The sequence below is a fragment of the Phyllobates terribilis genome, unplaced genomic scaffold, assembly GCF_046119375.1.
Source record: "Phyllobates terribilis strain yellow unplaced genomic scaffold, ASM4611937v1 Scaffold_2__4_contigs__length_985480577, whole genome shotgun sequence".
NCBI classification, from domain to species: Eukaryota; Metazoa; Chordata; class Amphibia; order Anura; family Dendrobatidae; genus Phyllobates; species Phyllobates terribilis.
Genome location: NW_027362762.1, coordinates 781,414,336 through 781,432,581, shown reverse-complemented (window position 1 = coordinate 781,432,581; position 18,246 = coordinate 781,414,336). Strand labels below are relative to the sequence as shown.

At 44.6% G+C, this 18,246-nt stretch overlaps 1 protein-coding gene across 2 annotated transcripts in view; it reads left to right on the top strand.

Moving 5' to 3' along the window:
• The window catches only part of LOC141228928 (interleukin-5 receptor subunit alpha-like), a 115,220-nt gene that overhangs the window by 42,518 nt on the left and 54,456 nt on the right, over positions 1-18,246 (top strand). For both annotated transcript variants that reach the window (XM_073667365.1, XM_073667364.1), the window contains exon 8: positions 16,536-16,674. In XM_073667365.1, the coding sequence (XP_073523466.1) occupies positions 16,536-16,674 (139 nt within the window). The remainder of the gene's footprint in view (positions 1-16,535; positions 16,675-18,246) is intronic.

The following is an 18,246-nucleotide window of genomic DNA, read 5'->3' as shown; positions in this document are numbered from 1 at the left end:
TTTGACATAAAGAGGATTGACGCACAACTCGTGGGGACGGCAAGAATTGGACAGCAGCCCCTTGTCCTGCTGTCACCATAGTTACCCAGTGCCCAGTCAGCGACATGTAACGCCCCTGTCCATGCCTACTCGTCCAAGTGTCTGTGGTGAAATGCACCCTGTCACACACAGAGTTTCTCAAAGAAGCGGTGATGTTGTGTGCGACATGCTGGTGGAGCTCAGGCACACCTTTCTTTGAGAAGTAGTGCCGACTGGGCATCTGGTACTGGGGCACTGCGACGGACATAAGGTCTCGAAAATCCTCTGTGTCCACCAGGCGGAAAAGCAGCATTTCTGTAGCCAAGAGCTTGCAGATGGTGAAATTCAACCTCTTAGCTTTCTCATGGCTAGGAGGAAATGGTCTTTTACTTGTCCACATCTGAGGGACCGAGGGCTGGCTATTGTGCTTAGACGGGGTTGATAAGGGTGTCCCCGGCAAACTGCCGGTCTGTGAGGAAGATGCAGGCGGACATGTTAGGTTGCCTTGATCCAAAGGTGGTGCTATCGATGTCGGACAGCGCTCAACACCAGCTGGTGTTCCCACCTCCAAAGAAAATGATGACCTGCCAATCACGCTGGCTGTTGCGGGTAAAGAGGTGGCAGGTCTGCGCCCCAAAACAGGTGTGACTGCTGTCCCCCCAGTCACAGAGGATGAAGAGGCCGCGGATGCACAAGATATGGCAGACGGTGGTTGGCCCGGCCGGCTAGGCCGCATTGTAGCACACTGAGCTTCCCACTGCAACTTATGCTTCATGTCCATGTGCCGGTTCATGCATGAAGTACTCAAACTATGTATTTTTTGGCCTCTACTTAGCTTTTGCTGACAAATGTTACAGATAACACGAGTTGGGTCATCTTTATCGATCTGAAAAAATGCCCAGGCTATGCAAGGCTTAGCACCCATGCGACCTGAAGAGCCACCACGACTTGTGGTGAGAGGCAGAGTTGTGTTTAAGGATGCAGTTGTTGACGTGCTTCCAGTACTACGTCTCTGTCCAGGAAGGCGCAACCTGACCTCGTCGTCACTAGCATCTTCCTCCACCTCCTCTGCTGACCTCATCTCTTGGCTGACTGTGGGTTGACAGTAAGTGGGATCTCCAACCTCATCATCATCACCCTGTGCGTTATCACACCCGTCGTCCTCAGAGCCAACCTGTTCCTGCCCTGACAAATACTAAAGTTGTCGCTCCAATCAGGTATTTGAGTCTTATCATCGTCTTCCTCATTGTCTCCACCAACAGGAGTTACAGTTTGGGAATGAGGGTCTACATTATGGTCAGAACCTTCTGCGTCTGGTCCTGGATCCGACTCATAAAGATTCTGGGCATCAGTGCAGATCATTTCCTCGTCTGGATTCACAGAAGCACTGGAGTCGACCTCTGATTCCCAGGCTATAGTATGAGTAAACAGCTCTGCAGACTCAACCATCTGTTCTACCTCATACTCAGACGGGCAGCTGGAGATTTGGGAGCTGTGAGGAAGCAAGTGCGATTGGGGTGACACCTTTGAGGACTGGAGTATTTGTGATGTTGAAGTTGATGTGGAGGAGAGCCCACTTAAAGGAGCACTTGATATCCGTTGAAGCACCTGCTGTTTTTGTGCCTCATCTGGAATTTGTAGCGATTGGCGTGGCCGTAAGAAAGGGATCTTATCACATTGTCCGCTAAAAGAAGTAGACATTTTAGTTTGGCTGGAAGATGGTCTTTCTTATGCAGATGTTACTGTTGCTTTAACACCTACCCCACGGACACAACCTTTTTTCCCCTTCCCAACACACCTATTCCCCTTTCCACCAGCAGCAGGCCTTTTTCCACTCATTTTGGTGGTTAACTAATTCACAACTCTGGAGTTGTTTGCACAAAAAAACAATGGATGGTAACCGAGCAGAGCTGAGTGGCCAAACTGTGGTATTAGGCCAAAACTATTGGCTGGGTTAGATGCAGAAAAAAATTATATTCAATTTTCAACCTGATGGAGGTCAGTATAGATGGACTAATACAACAAGTCCCACACACAGCTAGAAGCCCAATATTTTTTCAGAGGTAGATGCAGAAAAAAATTATATTCAGTTTGCAACCTGATGGAGGTCTGTATAGATGGATTAATAGAACAAGACCCACACACAGCTAGAAGCCCAATAATTTTTCAGAGGTAGATGCAGAAAAAAATATATTCAGTTTGCAACCTGATGGAGGTCAGTATAGATGGACTAATACAACAAGTCCCACACACAGCTAGAAGCCCAATATTTTTTCAGAGGTAGATGCAGAAAAAAATATATTCAGTTTGCAACCTGATGGAGGTCAGTATAGATGGACTAATACAACAAGTCCCACACACAGCTAGAAGCCCAAATATTTTTTCAGAGGTACTGTAGATGCAGATAAAAATTATTTTTAATTTGCAACCTGATGGAGGTCAGTATAGATGGACTAATAGAGAAAGTCCGACACACTGCTAGAAGGCCAAATATTTTTTCAGAGCTAGATGCAGAAAAAAATTATATTCAGTTTGCAACCTGATGGAGGTCAGTATAGATGGACTAACAGAGAAAGTCCCACACACTGCTAGAAGGCCAAATATTTTTTCAGAGCTAGATGAAGAAAAAAATTATATTCAGTTTGCAACCTGATGGAGGTCTGTATAGATGGATTAATAGAACAAGACCCACACACAGCTAGAAGCCCAATATTTTTTCAGAGGTAGATGCAGAAAAAAATATATTCAGTTTGCAACCTGATGGAGGTCAGTATAGATGGACTAATACAACAAGTCCCACACACAGCTAGAAGCCCAATATTTTTTCAGAGGTAGCTGCAGAAAAAAATATATTCAGTTTGCAACCTGATGGAGGTCAGTATAGATGGACTAATACAACAAGTCCCACACACAGCTAGAAGCCCAATATTTTTTCAGAGGTAGATGCAGAAAAAAATATATTCAGTTTGCAACCTGATGGAGGTCAGTATAGATGGACTAATACAACAAGTCCCACACACAGCTAGAAGCCCAATATTTTTTCAGAGGTAGATGCAGAAAAAAATATATTCAGTTTGCAACCTGATGGAGGTCAGTATAGATGGACTAATACAACAAGTCCCACACACAGCTAGAAGCCCAAATATTTTTTCAGAGGTACTGTAGATGCAGATAAAAATTATTTTTAATTTGCAACCTGATGGAGGTCAGTATAGATGGACTAATAGAGAAAGTCCGACACACTGCTAGAAGGCCAAATATTTTTTCAGAGCTAGATGCAGAAAAAAATTATATTCAGTTTGCAACCTGATGGAGGTCAGTATAGATGGACTAACAGAGAAAGTCCCACACACTGCTAGAAGGCCAAATATTTTTTCAGAGCTAGATGCATACAAAAAATTATTTTGAATTTGCAACCTGATGGAGGTCAGTATAGGTGGCTAATAGAACAAGTCCCACACACTGCTAGAAGGCCAAATATTTTTTCAGAGCTAGATGCAGAAAAAAATTATATTCAGTTTGCAACCTGATGGAGGTCTGTATAGATGGATTAATAGAACAAGACCCACACACAGCTAGAAGCCCAATATTTTTTCAGAGGTAGATGCAGAAAAAAATATATTCAGTTTGCAACCTGATGGAGGTCAGTATAGATGGACTAATACAACAAGTCCCACACACAGCTAGAAGCCCAATATTTTTTCAGAGGTAGATGCAGAAAAAAATATATTCAGTTTGCAACCTGATGGAGGTCAGTATAGATGGACTAATACAACAAGTCCCACACACAGCTAGAAGCCCAATATTTTTTCAGAGGTAGATGCAGAAAAAAATATATTCAGTTTGCAACCTGATGGAGGTCAGTATAGATGGACTAATACAACAAGTCCCACACCCAGCTAGAAGCCCAAATATTTTTTCAGAGGTACTGTAGATGCAGATAAAAATTATTTTTAATTTGCAACCTGATGGAGGTCAGTATAGATGGACTAATAGAGAAAGTCCGACACACTGCTAGAAGGCCAAATATTTTTTCAGAGCTAGATGCAGAAAAAAATTATATTCAGTTTGCAACCTGATGGAGGTCAGTATAGATGGACTAATAGAATGATGCTATGTCCAAAAGATTTTACTTCACTAGGTGCAGTAAAAAAATTGGTATTCTATACACAGGTGGTATATCTTGCAACACAGATAGGCTACTCCACTGACTAAGACACTCTGCAATAGGCCAAAAAGGATTAGCTTTGCTAGATTCAGCCAAATGCTGTGAAAAAAACTTGCACAGCACTGGCACAGACCTGCCTGGCAAAAACTGATAGGAACTGATGTAACCTAGTCCTGAAAAGGACTCCAATTACAATTAGTCTTTACTCCCACAATCTATCTATTTAAGAGCACAGACCTGCCTGATAAAAGTCGTAGGAAATGCTGTAACCTAGTCCTTAAAAGGACTGCAATCACAACTATTCCCTACTCCCAAGCTATCTGTATATTTGTGCGAAAATTGGCTTGAAATTAACAAGGTATAGCGCACACAGCAACAGCGGTGCCGTCTAACACGCAGCTGCAGCAGTGAGAAAATGGTGGCGACGGGGAAAATGGCTTGGTCTTATAGGGCAAGGACATGTGACATACACTGCCAATGACACATGCCCTTGCTTGTGTGAAAAAAAGCACTTCGCTCCGTGTGTGCGCTGCTGATAGGCTGACAGATTGCACCTCCCCACTGCAAATGCGGGAAAGAGAAAAAAAAATGGAGATCTTCATTGTTCCTGCAGAGATCCATCCCCTGCCCCTCCCCCCACCCCGCTGTACACTCAAACTGCGTATTAACATTAATTTTCATCATTACTGAGAAAAAATCCAGTTATGATTTTGGTGCACGAACAGTTATCGAACATAACCTCGAACAGCCGAATTTTTCTCAAATTGTTCGTGTTCGCCGAACGGCTCGAACACCGCCCAAAACAGCTCGAATTTGAGATTGGCGAACAGTTCGAGTAGAACAACGCTCATCTCTATTAAGGACATGCTGTCCACAGACAGATTTAGTGGGTGGGAAGCTAAATGGAAGCCCACGCAAAACGCGCGTTGTGGCTGGTGACATTCTGTTCCATGTGGTGAACATGGGTAAGATTTAATGGAGTTACCTTCACACCATCTAATTTATCTTTAAAGGGGTATACACACCCTTAGTTTCAATAGACCTTAGTGCTGACATTTTGTTACTTTCCTGTTTCATAATTGCTTTAAACATATTATTATATAGGCATTTGGGGGTCTGTCAAATAGGATGCATATAGTGAGGAATTATCTATAATATAACCAGGGATGTGTCCGTCTGTCCGAAGCCTCTACAGACTGCGCCTGCGCAATGCGCCTGAGCAGTCTAGCACCAGACAGAAGGAACACATCCACATCCCAGGTAGGGATGAGGAGTATGGCGCCTGACATCACGGTATGCGTAGGCACTGAATACATACCACGATCACCATAAGCACATACCTGCCCGGGAAGAGGGCGACTGCAGTGCCTCTGTTCAGGCCGGAGGCTGGAGGAGGAGCGTGTCATTGAAATCGGCGCATGTGCATAGCGCTGATTCCGGTACCACTTTAGTAAAATAACCCAGATGATGTGCTGCAGGGGAGTGATGGAAAGTTGAGTAGGAGTGTTTTTTTATTTAATTTATGAATGGATGGGGGAGCATATACCAGGATGGGAGGGACATACACCAGGATGGGGGCACAAATACCAGGATGGGGGCACAAATAACAGGATGAGGGAGCATATACCAGGATGGGGGCACAAATACCAGGATGGGGGAGAATTTACCAATATGGGGATGCAAATACCGGGATGGGATGGACATATACCGGGATGGGGGAGCATGTACTAGGATGGAGGAGCATCCACTAGGAAGAGGACACGAATACCAGGATGGGAGGGACATATACAAGGATGGGGGACCAGGATGGGGAGCATATACCAGGATGGAGGAGCATATACTAGGATGGGGGCACAAATACCAGGATGGGAGGGACATATACCAGGATGGGGGACCAAGATGGGGGGGCATATACCAGGATGGGGGAGCATATACCAAGATGGGGGAGCATATACCAGGATGGGGGCACGAATACCAGAATGGGGGAGCATATACCAGGATGGGGGAGTATATACTAGGATGGAGGAACAAATACCAGGATCGGGGACCAGGTGGGGCAGCAGATACCAGGATGGGAGCAGAAATATCCGTATGGGGGACCAGGATGGGGGAGCATATACCAGGAGGGGGACCAGGATTTGGGAGCATATACCAGGATGGGGGACCAGGATGGGGGAGCATATACCAGGATGGGGAAGCATACACCAGGATTGGGGACCAGGATTTGGGAGCATATTCCAGGATGGGGGGAGCATATACCAGGATGGGGGAGCACACACCAGGATGGGGGAGCAAGGACCAGGATGGGGGAGCATGGACCAGGATGGGGGACCAGGATGGGAGAACATATACCAGGATGGGGGACCAGGATGGGGGAGCATATACCAGGATGGGGGAGCATATACCAGGATGGGGGACCAGGATTGGAGAGCATATTCCAGGATGGGGTGAGCATATACCAGGATGGGGGAGCATATACCAAGATGGGGGAGCATATACCAGGATGGGGGCACGAATACCAGAATGGGGGAGCATATACCAGGATGGGGGAGTATATACTAGGATGGAGGAACAAATACCAGGATCGGGGACCAGGTGGGGCAGCAGATACCAGGATGGGAGCAGAAATATCCGTATGGGGGACCAGGATGGGGGAGCATATACCAGGAGGGGGACCAGGATTTGGGAGCATATACCAGGATGGGGGACCAGGATGGGGGAGCATATACCAGGATGGGGAAGCATACACCAGGATTGGGGACCAGGATTTGGGAGCATATTCCAGGATGGGGGGAGCATATACCAGGATGGGGGAGCACACACCAGGATGGGGGAGCAAGGACCAGGATGGGGGAGCATGGACCAGGATGGGGGACCAGGATGGGAGAACATATACCAGGATGGGGGACCAGGATGGGGGAGCATATACCAGGATGGGGGAGCATATACCAGGATGGGGGACCAGGATTGGAGAGCATATTCCAGGATGGGGTGAGCATATACCAGGATGGGGGAGCACACACTAGGAAGGGGGCACAAATACCAGGATGGGAGGGACATATACCAGGATGGGGGGGATATACCAGGATGGCGGAGCATATACCAAGATGGAGGATCATATACCAGAATGGGGCATGAATACCAGAATGGGGGAGCATATACCTGGATGTGGGAGCATATACTAGGATAGGGGAGCAGATGCCAGGAATGGGGACCAGGTGGGGCAGCAGATACCAGGATGGGAGCAGAAATATCAGGATGGGGGACCAGGATGGGGGAGTGACACGCCCCCTGGGATGTGGGGTACTTGGTAGCCGGCGTTCACCGAGGCACGGGTTCAGCAATCCCTCAGGTATGTCAGAAGTACTTAACGGGACCCCTTTCTGTGTGTCTTTCTCAATCATCTTCCTGCACTGGCTCTCACCCTCCTGCCTGGAGTTCCCTGGATCCTGTGCGGCTACCTTTTTGGCAATTAATTGTGGCTGTGGCAACTACACCCTGAAAGTGCAGAAGCCTCCGGTTTCTAGTCGAATATGCCATTCTCACTAGTTAGGGGCCGGTCCACTCTGCAGCTTGATCCTTCCACTCCTGGTAGATTCGGGCGTATGGGTGGCCTCCAGCACTTCCCGTACCCCTAGGATCCCCTCTTCCTTTCTTGGAGCCTTCCTCCCTTCTCCTGTCCTCTCTTCAGTCTCTCTTCCTGGGCCTCTCTCACTCAGGCCCGCTCCTCTTGAGCAGAGCTCCTGCAGAGCTCCTGCTCCTTCACTGACTGAACACACACTCTAGATGGCTTCCCTTTTTTTATATCCTTCTTCTCCAGTGCTCCCCTGAACTACTTCCTCCACCAACACCCACTACATGGTTCCCCCTCTCTTGGTTCCCCCCACTCCAGCCAGGGTCAGGGCTCAGCAGTGCAGCAGTGCATCTTGCCCCTCCTGCCGGTCTGGAGTAGTGTAGTGTTGAATGCAGGTGTTTGGGTCTCGGGCAGTACTCCATCCTTGCCTGAGAGTGGGGTACTACACCTCTGGATGAGATGCAGTACCTCTGTGGTGACTGAACCCGCAGGGGTGCCACATACCCCCCTGGTAAAACACAGCACATCCGCGGTCTGGAACAAAGTAAAAACACAAAGTATTTTAAAGACATGCAAATTTTTAGATGCATCACATAGAAGAATAATGCACAACTTTTCTTCCCTTTATGGGAGGCACATTTTCTTGAACGTTACATGTTACTATATCAGCTTATAAAACATTATGAAAATTTCTTCAATTAAATTCATTTTTCCATATCAATCATTTTCAGCAGGCTACAGTAAGATCCCTAACTGGGTGTCCATCTCATAGGTGAAGGTGCAATTTGAGGGACCCGTCCGAAAACCCTCAATGTAGGCCCTGGGCGTGGCTGCAGGGCATAGGTGATCCAGCTGTTGGACCACGTCTTCGGCCACGCCAAACGGGTTTTTGTTCTGCGGTCTGTATAAAACCAATAAGAAGCACCTTAAGAAGTGCAAACTATTCACAATTTAAAGTTTTTGGATGCTCACAGTCCTCAGCCGGTCAGTTTTTATACACTTACCAGGTAACTAAGTAGACACACACAAACTTTTCCCGTTCACTCAACAATGATGTACCCTTCCGGGTAAATATATACAGTACAGCTTTTACAATGGGATTCAATAGTATCCACTATAGGCTGGCCCAGCCGGGTCGTCAGCTCTAGATGGCAGGGGTGCATTTTCCTCCTCCTCCATTCTGCACACATTCAGGGTGTACCACCCCCGTTCTCCATGGTCACGGGTGTAGGTGACCCTGTCTCCAGGGTACTTAGCTGCAGCCGGAGCAGAAGCTGCTTGTAGACTGCCAGGGTCAGCGACACCAGAAGTCAGGAGCATGTCCTCCGCGCTCGCCATCTGCACATCAAGCGCATACCACCCCCTCTCTCCTGAGTATTGTGGTAACCAGGCCGCTCCTGGGATGTATGGCATAGACAATGGCATTATGAGGGCTGTGGCAGCACCCGTTGTTGGTGCTTCTCCTAAGGTGGGCATCTTTCTTCCCCCCTAGTTCATCCTTGCCGGGGTAGGACTCACCACTCTGGATGCTTATGTCATTGCTCCTTGCACAGCCGGTCACTGAGACTGCTCTGCTGATCACTGTACAGCAGCACTGTTGCTGCTCAGCTTCTCACACTTGTATTGTATTTACAGAGTTGCAGCAGCTGGGATCACGCATCACAGGGCTCCAGCTGCTGGATGGATGGGATGGATGGGATCACACAGCACAGAGCTGCAGCAGCTAGATGGATGAGATCACACAGCCCTCTGCAGGGGGAGGCGACAATCTCCCCCCTCAGTCTGATGCAAAGTGGAAGGCTGGCACCTTTCAGACTGAGTGACAGACAACTCTCGTACAGTCTATGCAAGTGGGAGGGGCCTATTTTGATGCATTTTCCAAGGCTCCGCCCACAATGGGACACCCCGCATATCATTAACTCCGCATGTGCTACAGTAATGGCTGCAGTTTATACAGTTATACATAGTCTTTGTGGCACACAGGACCCGTTTATACCGGGCTTCAAATTCTGTTCGTGATGCCAAAATATGACGCGCCCCCTGGGCCGTGGGGTACTCGGTAGCCGGGCTGGTCGTTGCTAGGGGAGATGTCACAGTGGCGGTGACCCGGTCCGTGACCCAGGGCGGTTAATAAAATGGGGTTATTAAAAGGGGATTATAGTGAAAAGGGGAATTAAAGTTTTTATGTTTAAATGTTTGTGACGCCACCTGTGGTATGTGGCTATATGGAGCCGCCGCTGCGGAGCAGGTCCTCTGGAGCTGTTGTTAATGCAGCAGAGTTGGTTTAGCTTTCCACAGGTAGAGCTAAGCTCCAGGGCGTTGCTGTGGTGATTTTAGATGAGGCAGATGTTGTTATGCAGTGTGGTGCAGGGGATGATGGCGCAGCAATAATTCACAGAGACAGTGGGGTGCAGTCTTCAGGTTTTACTCACGGTTATCACATTGCTCCTGGTTACAATGGCCAATTATCACCACCCATGTTGTTCTGCGTTCACCGAGGCAGGGGTTCAGCAATCCCTGAGATATGTCAGAAGTACTTAACGGGACCCCGTTTGTGTGCCTTTCTCAGTTGTCTTCCTGCACTGGCTCTCACCCTCCTGCCCTCGCAACCAGTGTCCCAAGCAGGTAACCTCAGATCTTGGCGGGCAACCTGGAGTTCCCTGGATCCTGTGTGGCTACCTTTTTTGGCGATTAATTGTGGCTGTGGCAACTACACCCTGAAAGTGCAGAAGCCTCCAGTTTCTAGTCGAATATGCAATTCTCACTAGTTAGGGGCCGGTCCCCTCTGCGGCTTGATCCTTCCACTCCCGGTAGGTTCTGGCGTACGGGTGGCCTCCAGCACTTCCCTTACCCCTAGGATCCCCTCTTCCTTTCTTGGAGCCTTCCTCCCTTCTCCTCTCCTCTCTTCAGTCTCTCTTCCTGGGCCTCTCTCACTCAGGCCCGCTCCTCCATAGCAGAGCTCCTGCAGAGCTCCTGCTCCTTCACTGACTGAACACACACTCCAGATGGCTTCCCTTTTTTATATCCTTCTTTTCTAGTGCTCCCCTGAACTGCTTCCTCCGCCCACATCCACTACATGGTTCCCCCTCTCTTGGTTCCCCCCACTCCTGCCAGGGTCAGGGCTCAGCAGCGCAGCAGTGCATCTTGCCCCTCCTGCCGGTCTGAAGTAGTGTAGTGTTGAATGCTGGTGTTTGGGTCCCGGGCAGTACTCCTTCCTTACCTGAGAGTGAGATACCACACCTCTGGGTGAGATGCAGTATCTCTGTGGCGACTGAACCTGCAGGGGCGCCACAGGAGCATATACTAGGATGGGGGACCAGGATTTGGCAGCATATACCAGGATGGGGGATCAGGATTAGCGAGCATATACTAGGATGGGGGAGCATATACCAGGAAGGGGGAGCATATACCAGGATTGGGGAGCATATTCCAGGATGGAAGAGCAAGGAGCAGAATGGGGGAGCATGGACCAGGATGGGGGACAAGGATGAGAGAACATATACCAGGATGGGGGACCAGGATTGGGGAGCATATTCGAGGATGGAGGAAGCATATACCAGGATGGGGGAGCATATACCAGGATGGGGGAGCATGGACCAGGAAGGGGGACCAGGATTGGGGAGAATGTACCAATAAAAATGCTCGCCACCCGGGCGTAGAATGGGTTCAATAGCTAGTTAATTATATGAGCACTGGCACTTGTATCTTATGACACATGTATCTTATGGTTTTCCATTTATCTTCTCACCCACTAAATCTGTCTGTGGACAGTGTCCAACTATTGACTTTGTCTGTACTTTGTAATCTTATATGTACAGTGAATGAAATAATTATTTATTATAATAGTCTATAATTTTAAGGGTAGGTTAATTTTAACATTGAGAGATAGAATATCCCAAAAAATCAAGAAAATCACATTGTATAAATTAGATAAATTTATTTGCATTTTGTAGTGAAAAATAAGTATTTTATTCCTCTGGCAAACAACACTTAATACTTGGTGGCAAAACCCTTGTTGGCAAACACAGCAGTCAGACATTTTTTGTAGTTGATGATGATGTTGATGGTTGCACACATGTCAGGAGGAATTTTGGTCCATTCCTCTTTGCAGATCATCTCTAAATTATTCAGGTTATGAGGCTGTGGCTTGGCAACTCGGAGCTTCAACTCCCTCCATAAGTTTTCCATGGGATTAAGGTCTGGAGACTGGCTAGGCCACTCCATGACCTTAATGTGCTTCTTTTCGAGCCACTCCTTTGTTGCCTTGGCTGTATGTTTTGGGTCATTGTCTTGTTGGAAGACTTAGCCACCACCCATTTTTAATGTCCTGGTGGAGGGAAGGAGGTTGTCACTCAGGATTTTATGGTACATGGCTCCATCCATTCTCCCATTGATGCGGTGAAGTAGTCCTGTGCCCTTAGCAGAGAAACATCCCCAAAACATAATGTTTCCCCCTCCATACTTGACAGTGGGGATGGTGTTCTTTGGGTCATAAGCAGCATTTCTCTTCCTCCAAACACCTCAAGTTAATTCCAAATAGCTCAATTTTTATCTCATATGACCACAGCACCTTCTCCCAATAACTCACAGAATCATCCAGGTGTTCATTGGCAAACTTCAGACGGGCCTGCACATGTGCCTTCTTGAGCAGGGGGACCTTGCGGGCACTGCAGGATTTTAAACCTTTAAGGCATAATATGTTACCAATGATTTTCTTGGTGACTGTGCTCCCAGCTGCCTTGAGATCATTAACAAGTTTCCCCCTTGTAGTTTTAGGCTGATCTCTCACCTTCCTCATGATCAAGGATACCCCATGAGGTGAGATTTTTCATGGTGCCCCAGATCGATGTCGATTGACAGTCATTTTGTATTTCTTCCATTTTCTTACTCTTGCACCAACAGTTGTCTCCTTCTCACCCAGCGTCTTACTTATGGTTTTGTAGCCCATTCCAGCTTTGTGAAGGTCTATGATCTTGTCTCTGACATCCTTAGAAAGCTCTTTGATCTTGCCCATGTTGTAGAGGTTAGAGTCTGACTGATTAATTGAGTGTGTGTGAACAGGAGTCTTTTATACAGGTGACTATGTAAGGCAGCTGTCTTTAATGCAGATAACGAGTTGATAAAGAGCGTCTAACTGGTCTGTAGGAGCCAGAACTCATAATGGTTTGTAGGGGATACTTATTTCTCTCTGCGAAGTGCAAATAAATTTATCTAATTTATACAATGTGATTTTCTTTTTTTGGACTACTTTACATTGTATCAAAGTGTCATATCTTCAGTGTTGTCCCATGAAAAGATATAAAATATTTTCAAAAATATGAGGGGTGTGGTTACGTTTGTGATATACACTTATAAATAAATAAATATATATATATATATATATATATATATATATATATATACATAATGTGTGCGTGTGTGTATATATAAATAATTACATTTATTGTATTGCAGTAAATATCTGTGTGCAAAATGTAATATTTGCACTAAAGTAAGTATTTTCGATGTTATTCAGTGATTCTGTAACTATGTAAAATATACTTATTTTATATGAGAAATTACTAATCTGTAACAATGACACAATGAAAGACCTTCTTTAAAGGGGTTATTCAGCACCCATTCCAATTAGGACAGGTACATGACACCTTTACAGATGGTAAGGAGGAGTACCGTTGTGCAGGAAGCTGCAATACCGCTCCATATACAGAGGCTTGCGAAAGTATTCATCCCTTTGGCATTTTTTGTGTTTTTGCTATCTCACAACCTGGAATTTCACAGGTTTTTTTTTTGAGGATTTGCATCAATTCATGTAAAGAATATGCCTACAATGGTGAACATTTGTGTTTTTTTTTTATTGTGCAGCAGACAACAAATAGGACAAAAGAACTGAAAACTTCAGTGTGCATAACTATTCACCCCCCCTAAAGTCAGTACTTTGCAGAGATTCCTTTTGCGGCAATTACAGCTGTAAGTCGCTTTAGATAAGTCTCTATAAGCTTTCCACATCTTGCCACTGGGATTTTTGCCCATTCTTCAAGGCAAAACTGCTCTTCCTCCTTCAAGTTAGATGGTTTCCTCTGGTGAACAGCAATCTGGGCTTTGACTAGGCCACTCCAAAATATTTAAACATTTCCCCTTAAATCACTCGAGTGTTGCTTTAGCAGTGTGCTTTGGGTCATTGTCATGTTGGAAGGTGAACCTCTGTCCCAGTCTCAAATCACTGACAAACAGGTTTTGCTCAAGAATATCTCTGTATTGAAAGGAAAGCAACTGGGTTCACATTGAATCACACAATGCAGTTTCTAACAATTTACAAGCTTTGTGTTATGCATCCTTGGTGGAGCCGTCAAGAAAGCTAGTCACATTACTTCTAACGATCTCATGCTTACAAAGTTGGAAACTCTTTCATAAAAAAAGTTTGGACGCTTCCACTCCTATTTTGTCCATAACCCCATTGGAAACTCTAGAAATCCTAATGGCAAACCTAAACATCCAAGAATGGAAAAAAAGGGGCATAGTACTGATTAAAGACATCTTTGATGGTTATACTCTCCATACGTTTGAGTCCTTACACTCTTGTTTCAAGATCCTTAATAGTGAGTTCTATAAATATCTACGCATAAGACACGCACTACAGAAGTTCTCATTTCATCTGATAAATGTAAATTCAGGTCTAATTTTTTATCTAAAACAACATCTACTTCAAGGGGTGTGACACCTATATATAATTTATTGGACACAAAAAAATTCTTTATTAAGTCAACCCCCTATTTAACATGGGAAAAGGATTTAAACAAAACATTTTGAAATAACGACTGTCCAGCTCACTAGTATTAGCCGCTCACACATTTACATGTGCTTCCTACTTCGAATCATATATGAAAACTGTGTTGAGATGGTATTACACACCAGTGAGATTACATACACTGTTTCCCGCATCCTTGCAGTTATGCTGGAGTAACTGTGGCTCTAAAGATTCTCTCATCCATATCCTTTGGACCTGCCCGCTAATAGCCCCCATCTGGCAAGCGGTTTTCAAATTGATTTCATCCTTAATTCACTGCACAGTACAACCTTCACCATCTTTAGCGTTGCTCTTATTGGGAATTCATTCTATTGATTCTAAATATAGAATACGTATTGCTCATTTTCTGTTATCAGTGAAAATTGCGATCACTAGATATTGGAAATCCTCTGGGATACCGACAATGAAAGAAATAATTCATTCAATAAATTGAAGGTGTGTATTTGAAAAAATGGTATTATATAAAATTATTAAGATGCCTACATTGGAGATTTTGTCTATGCCTATTTTGTCCTACATTGGAGAGCTTTTCATCCTGAAAATATAACTAAGCTTTGACTTTGGTATACTTTCCTAGTTGTCTGGATATATTTCAATATATTATTTAGTCCTGTATGTTATGTTATTCTTTTATAATGTACGTTCAAATCAGTTTATTTGTGTTGTGTAAACATTTTGATTTTGTTACTTTCAAAAACCAAATAAAAAGATATTGTTTTAAAAAAAAGAATATCCCTGTATTTTGCACCATCCATCTTCCAATCGACTTGGACCATTTTCCCTGTCCTTATTGCCTAAAAAATCCCCACAGCATGATACTTCCACCACCATGTTTCTCTGTGGGGTTGGTGTTCTTGGGGTGATAAATTATGTTGGTTTGGTGCCAGACATAGCGTTTACATTTATGACCAAAAAGTAACATTTTGACCACAGCACCTTGCTTCATACAATTGGAGAGTCTCCCACGTGTCTTTTGGCAAACTCAAAACGAGCCTTACAATTTTTGTGTGTAAGTAAAGGCTTTTTTCTGCCCACTCTTCCATGAAGGCCACCTCTATGGAGTGTACATCTTACTGTGGTCATATGGACAGATACTCCAGTCTCTGCTTGGGAACTCTGCAGCTCCTTCAGGGTTACCTTTGGTCTCTGTGCTGCCTCTCTGATTAATGCTCTCCTTGCCCGGGCTGAGAGTTTTGGTGGGTGGCCCTCTCTTGGCAGGTTTTTTGTGGTAACTTTTTCTTTCCATTTGATGATAATGGATCTGAATGTACTCGGGGGAATCATCAGAGATTGGGATATTTTTTTTTTTTTTTATAACCCAAAGCTGACTTGTACTTCTCATCACCTTTGTCCTTGACTTGTTTGGAGATCTCTTTGGTCTTCATGTTGTTTGGTTAGTGGTGCCTCTTGCTTAATGGTGTTGCAGCCTCTGTGGCTTTCAGAAAAGGTGTGTATATACTGAAAAGACCATGCAACACTTGGATTGCACACATGTAGACTTCCTTTCACTTAGCATATGACTTATGAAGGTAATTGCTTGCACCAGAAATTTTTAGGGGCTTCATCGCAAAAGGGGTGAATACATATGTACATGTCAATTTTTAGTTATTTGATCACATAAATTAAATTTATGCCTATATATTTCTCACTTCACCAACTTAGACTATTTAGTGCTGATGAATCACATACAAATTGGATTGCAAAAATATTTAAACACAGGCAGTAATATAACAAAGTAGGTAAAAAGCCAAAGGATGAATACTTTTGCAAGCCACTTTAAGTAAGTTGAATTTAGGATTTGTGGTGTCTTGGAAGTCAGACCCCCACTATTCAGAAAGTCTTGGCATATCCCAGTTATCTGCCATCACTTTTTGTCATGATTATTGCCTTTTATACCTACTTAGCTTGTACTCTGGAAACCAGACATGAATGCTTACCACAATAATGTGTATAATATCTGTGCATTTTAGGAGCTAATTTCCAATGTGCGCAATCCACAATCCTTGTCAAATTTTGAAAAGAAATGTTTAATCAGGATAAGAGCAAAAGGAGACCATAATTGCGGATTAAACACAAACTGGGGGCAATGGGGTGAAGAGATATCATGTGGTAAGTTTTCATTGTACAAGTCACAAAAAGCCATACTATATATATGGAATTCCACTATTCTGCACAGTAAAGATTAGAAGTAAAGGCTTCACTGTCTAGGAAAAGCTGAAAATTGTGGCTGAAATAAACATTACAGCATATTTGTAGTAATGGCAAACTGATCTCTGACAATTCCTGCATAGGTCTCTGTAGCCTGAATTTATCAATGAGAAAGCTTCGGCTTATATTCCTCAAACTCAAAGGCTATTACAGCAAAATGGAGCCTGAAAAATTGGACTCACGTTCCTGTAATAGCTGCCTCCATGACCCAGTGGAGGACTAGGGTATATTTCGTTTTTCACCATAATGACAGTCACATTTACCCTCATTTACTCTACAGAATAGTTCTATGATAAGATGTAAATTTCTAAATTTGGTCCATTTTACTTATAAACCATTTACAGCTTGTCTGATTGAATTATACATTGTTTTTTTCATCTTATGCTACCTATGCTCTTGGGTCTGGAAAGACCAAAGAGCAGAATAAAGAATATTTAACTTGTGGCAAAAAAGCTTTGCTGCGAGTCAAACTTTCCATAGCAATCTGCGCGAACTGTTGAATTCAAATTTCAAACGATCCGGTCATCACTTTTTTTTAGCAATTGACTCTTAGGTTGTGTGCCCACTATGCGTTTTTTAAGTGTTTCCACAGCAGCAATTCCGCTGCAGAAACGCATAAAAAACGCTTGGTCGAAGGTCTGCCATGGTCCCCAATGATAATCCGCATGTGCTGTGCACATGCTGCGGAAATTTCCGCTGCGGATTATCATTGCGGAAAAATTCGCAGCACTACCAATTATTTTGCGGAAGCGCTGCGTTTTCACCGCCATTGACTTGCATTGGACCGCATGGAATCCGCATCACTGCATCTGCAGATGCGCATTCCATGCGTTTCAATGTGCGGATGGTACCCGGGTTTGGAGAAGAAGAGACTCTCCTCCAGACCCGGGTACCATAGTACTTGTAAAAAAAAAGAATAAAATAAAAAATAAATATTATACTTACCTTCTGATGACCCCCCGATGTCCTTGTCTCGGCTTGCCTGCAGCTCGCGGTGGACTCAAGGACCAGCGGTGACATCATTTAGTCATGTGATGGGTCACCCGACCACTGACATTGGCAGGTCCTTTAGTCTACTGCGAGCTGTCGGCAAGCCAGGACGCATCGGATAAAGACACTGGGGGCCATCAGAAGGTAAGTATAATATTTATTTTTTATTTTTTACCATTCTTTCGGTCACACTATATAAATCCATGCCGGTTGCATGGATTTATATAGTGTGATCAAGTTGTCAAGCACTTTCCAAGTGATACTAAAATCGCTTGGAAAACGCTTGTCAACGCAGGAAAAACGCATGTACAATCTGCAAGCGAAAAAATCCGGAGCATTTCTGCATCATAGCCTTAATGTGTTAGTTAAAAATGTTAACTAATGTTTAATATTTACCACTAACTAATTTAATTAAACTCTCCTTATGCAAACTACCATCTCAGAGACCAAGACAAGATGGTAAAAACACAAAAATAAATGTTT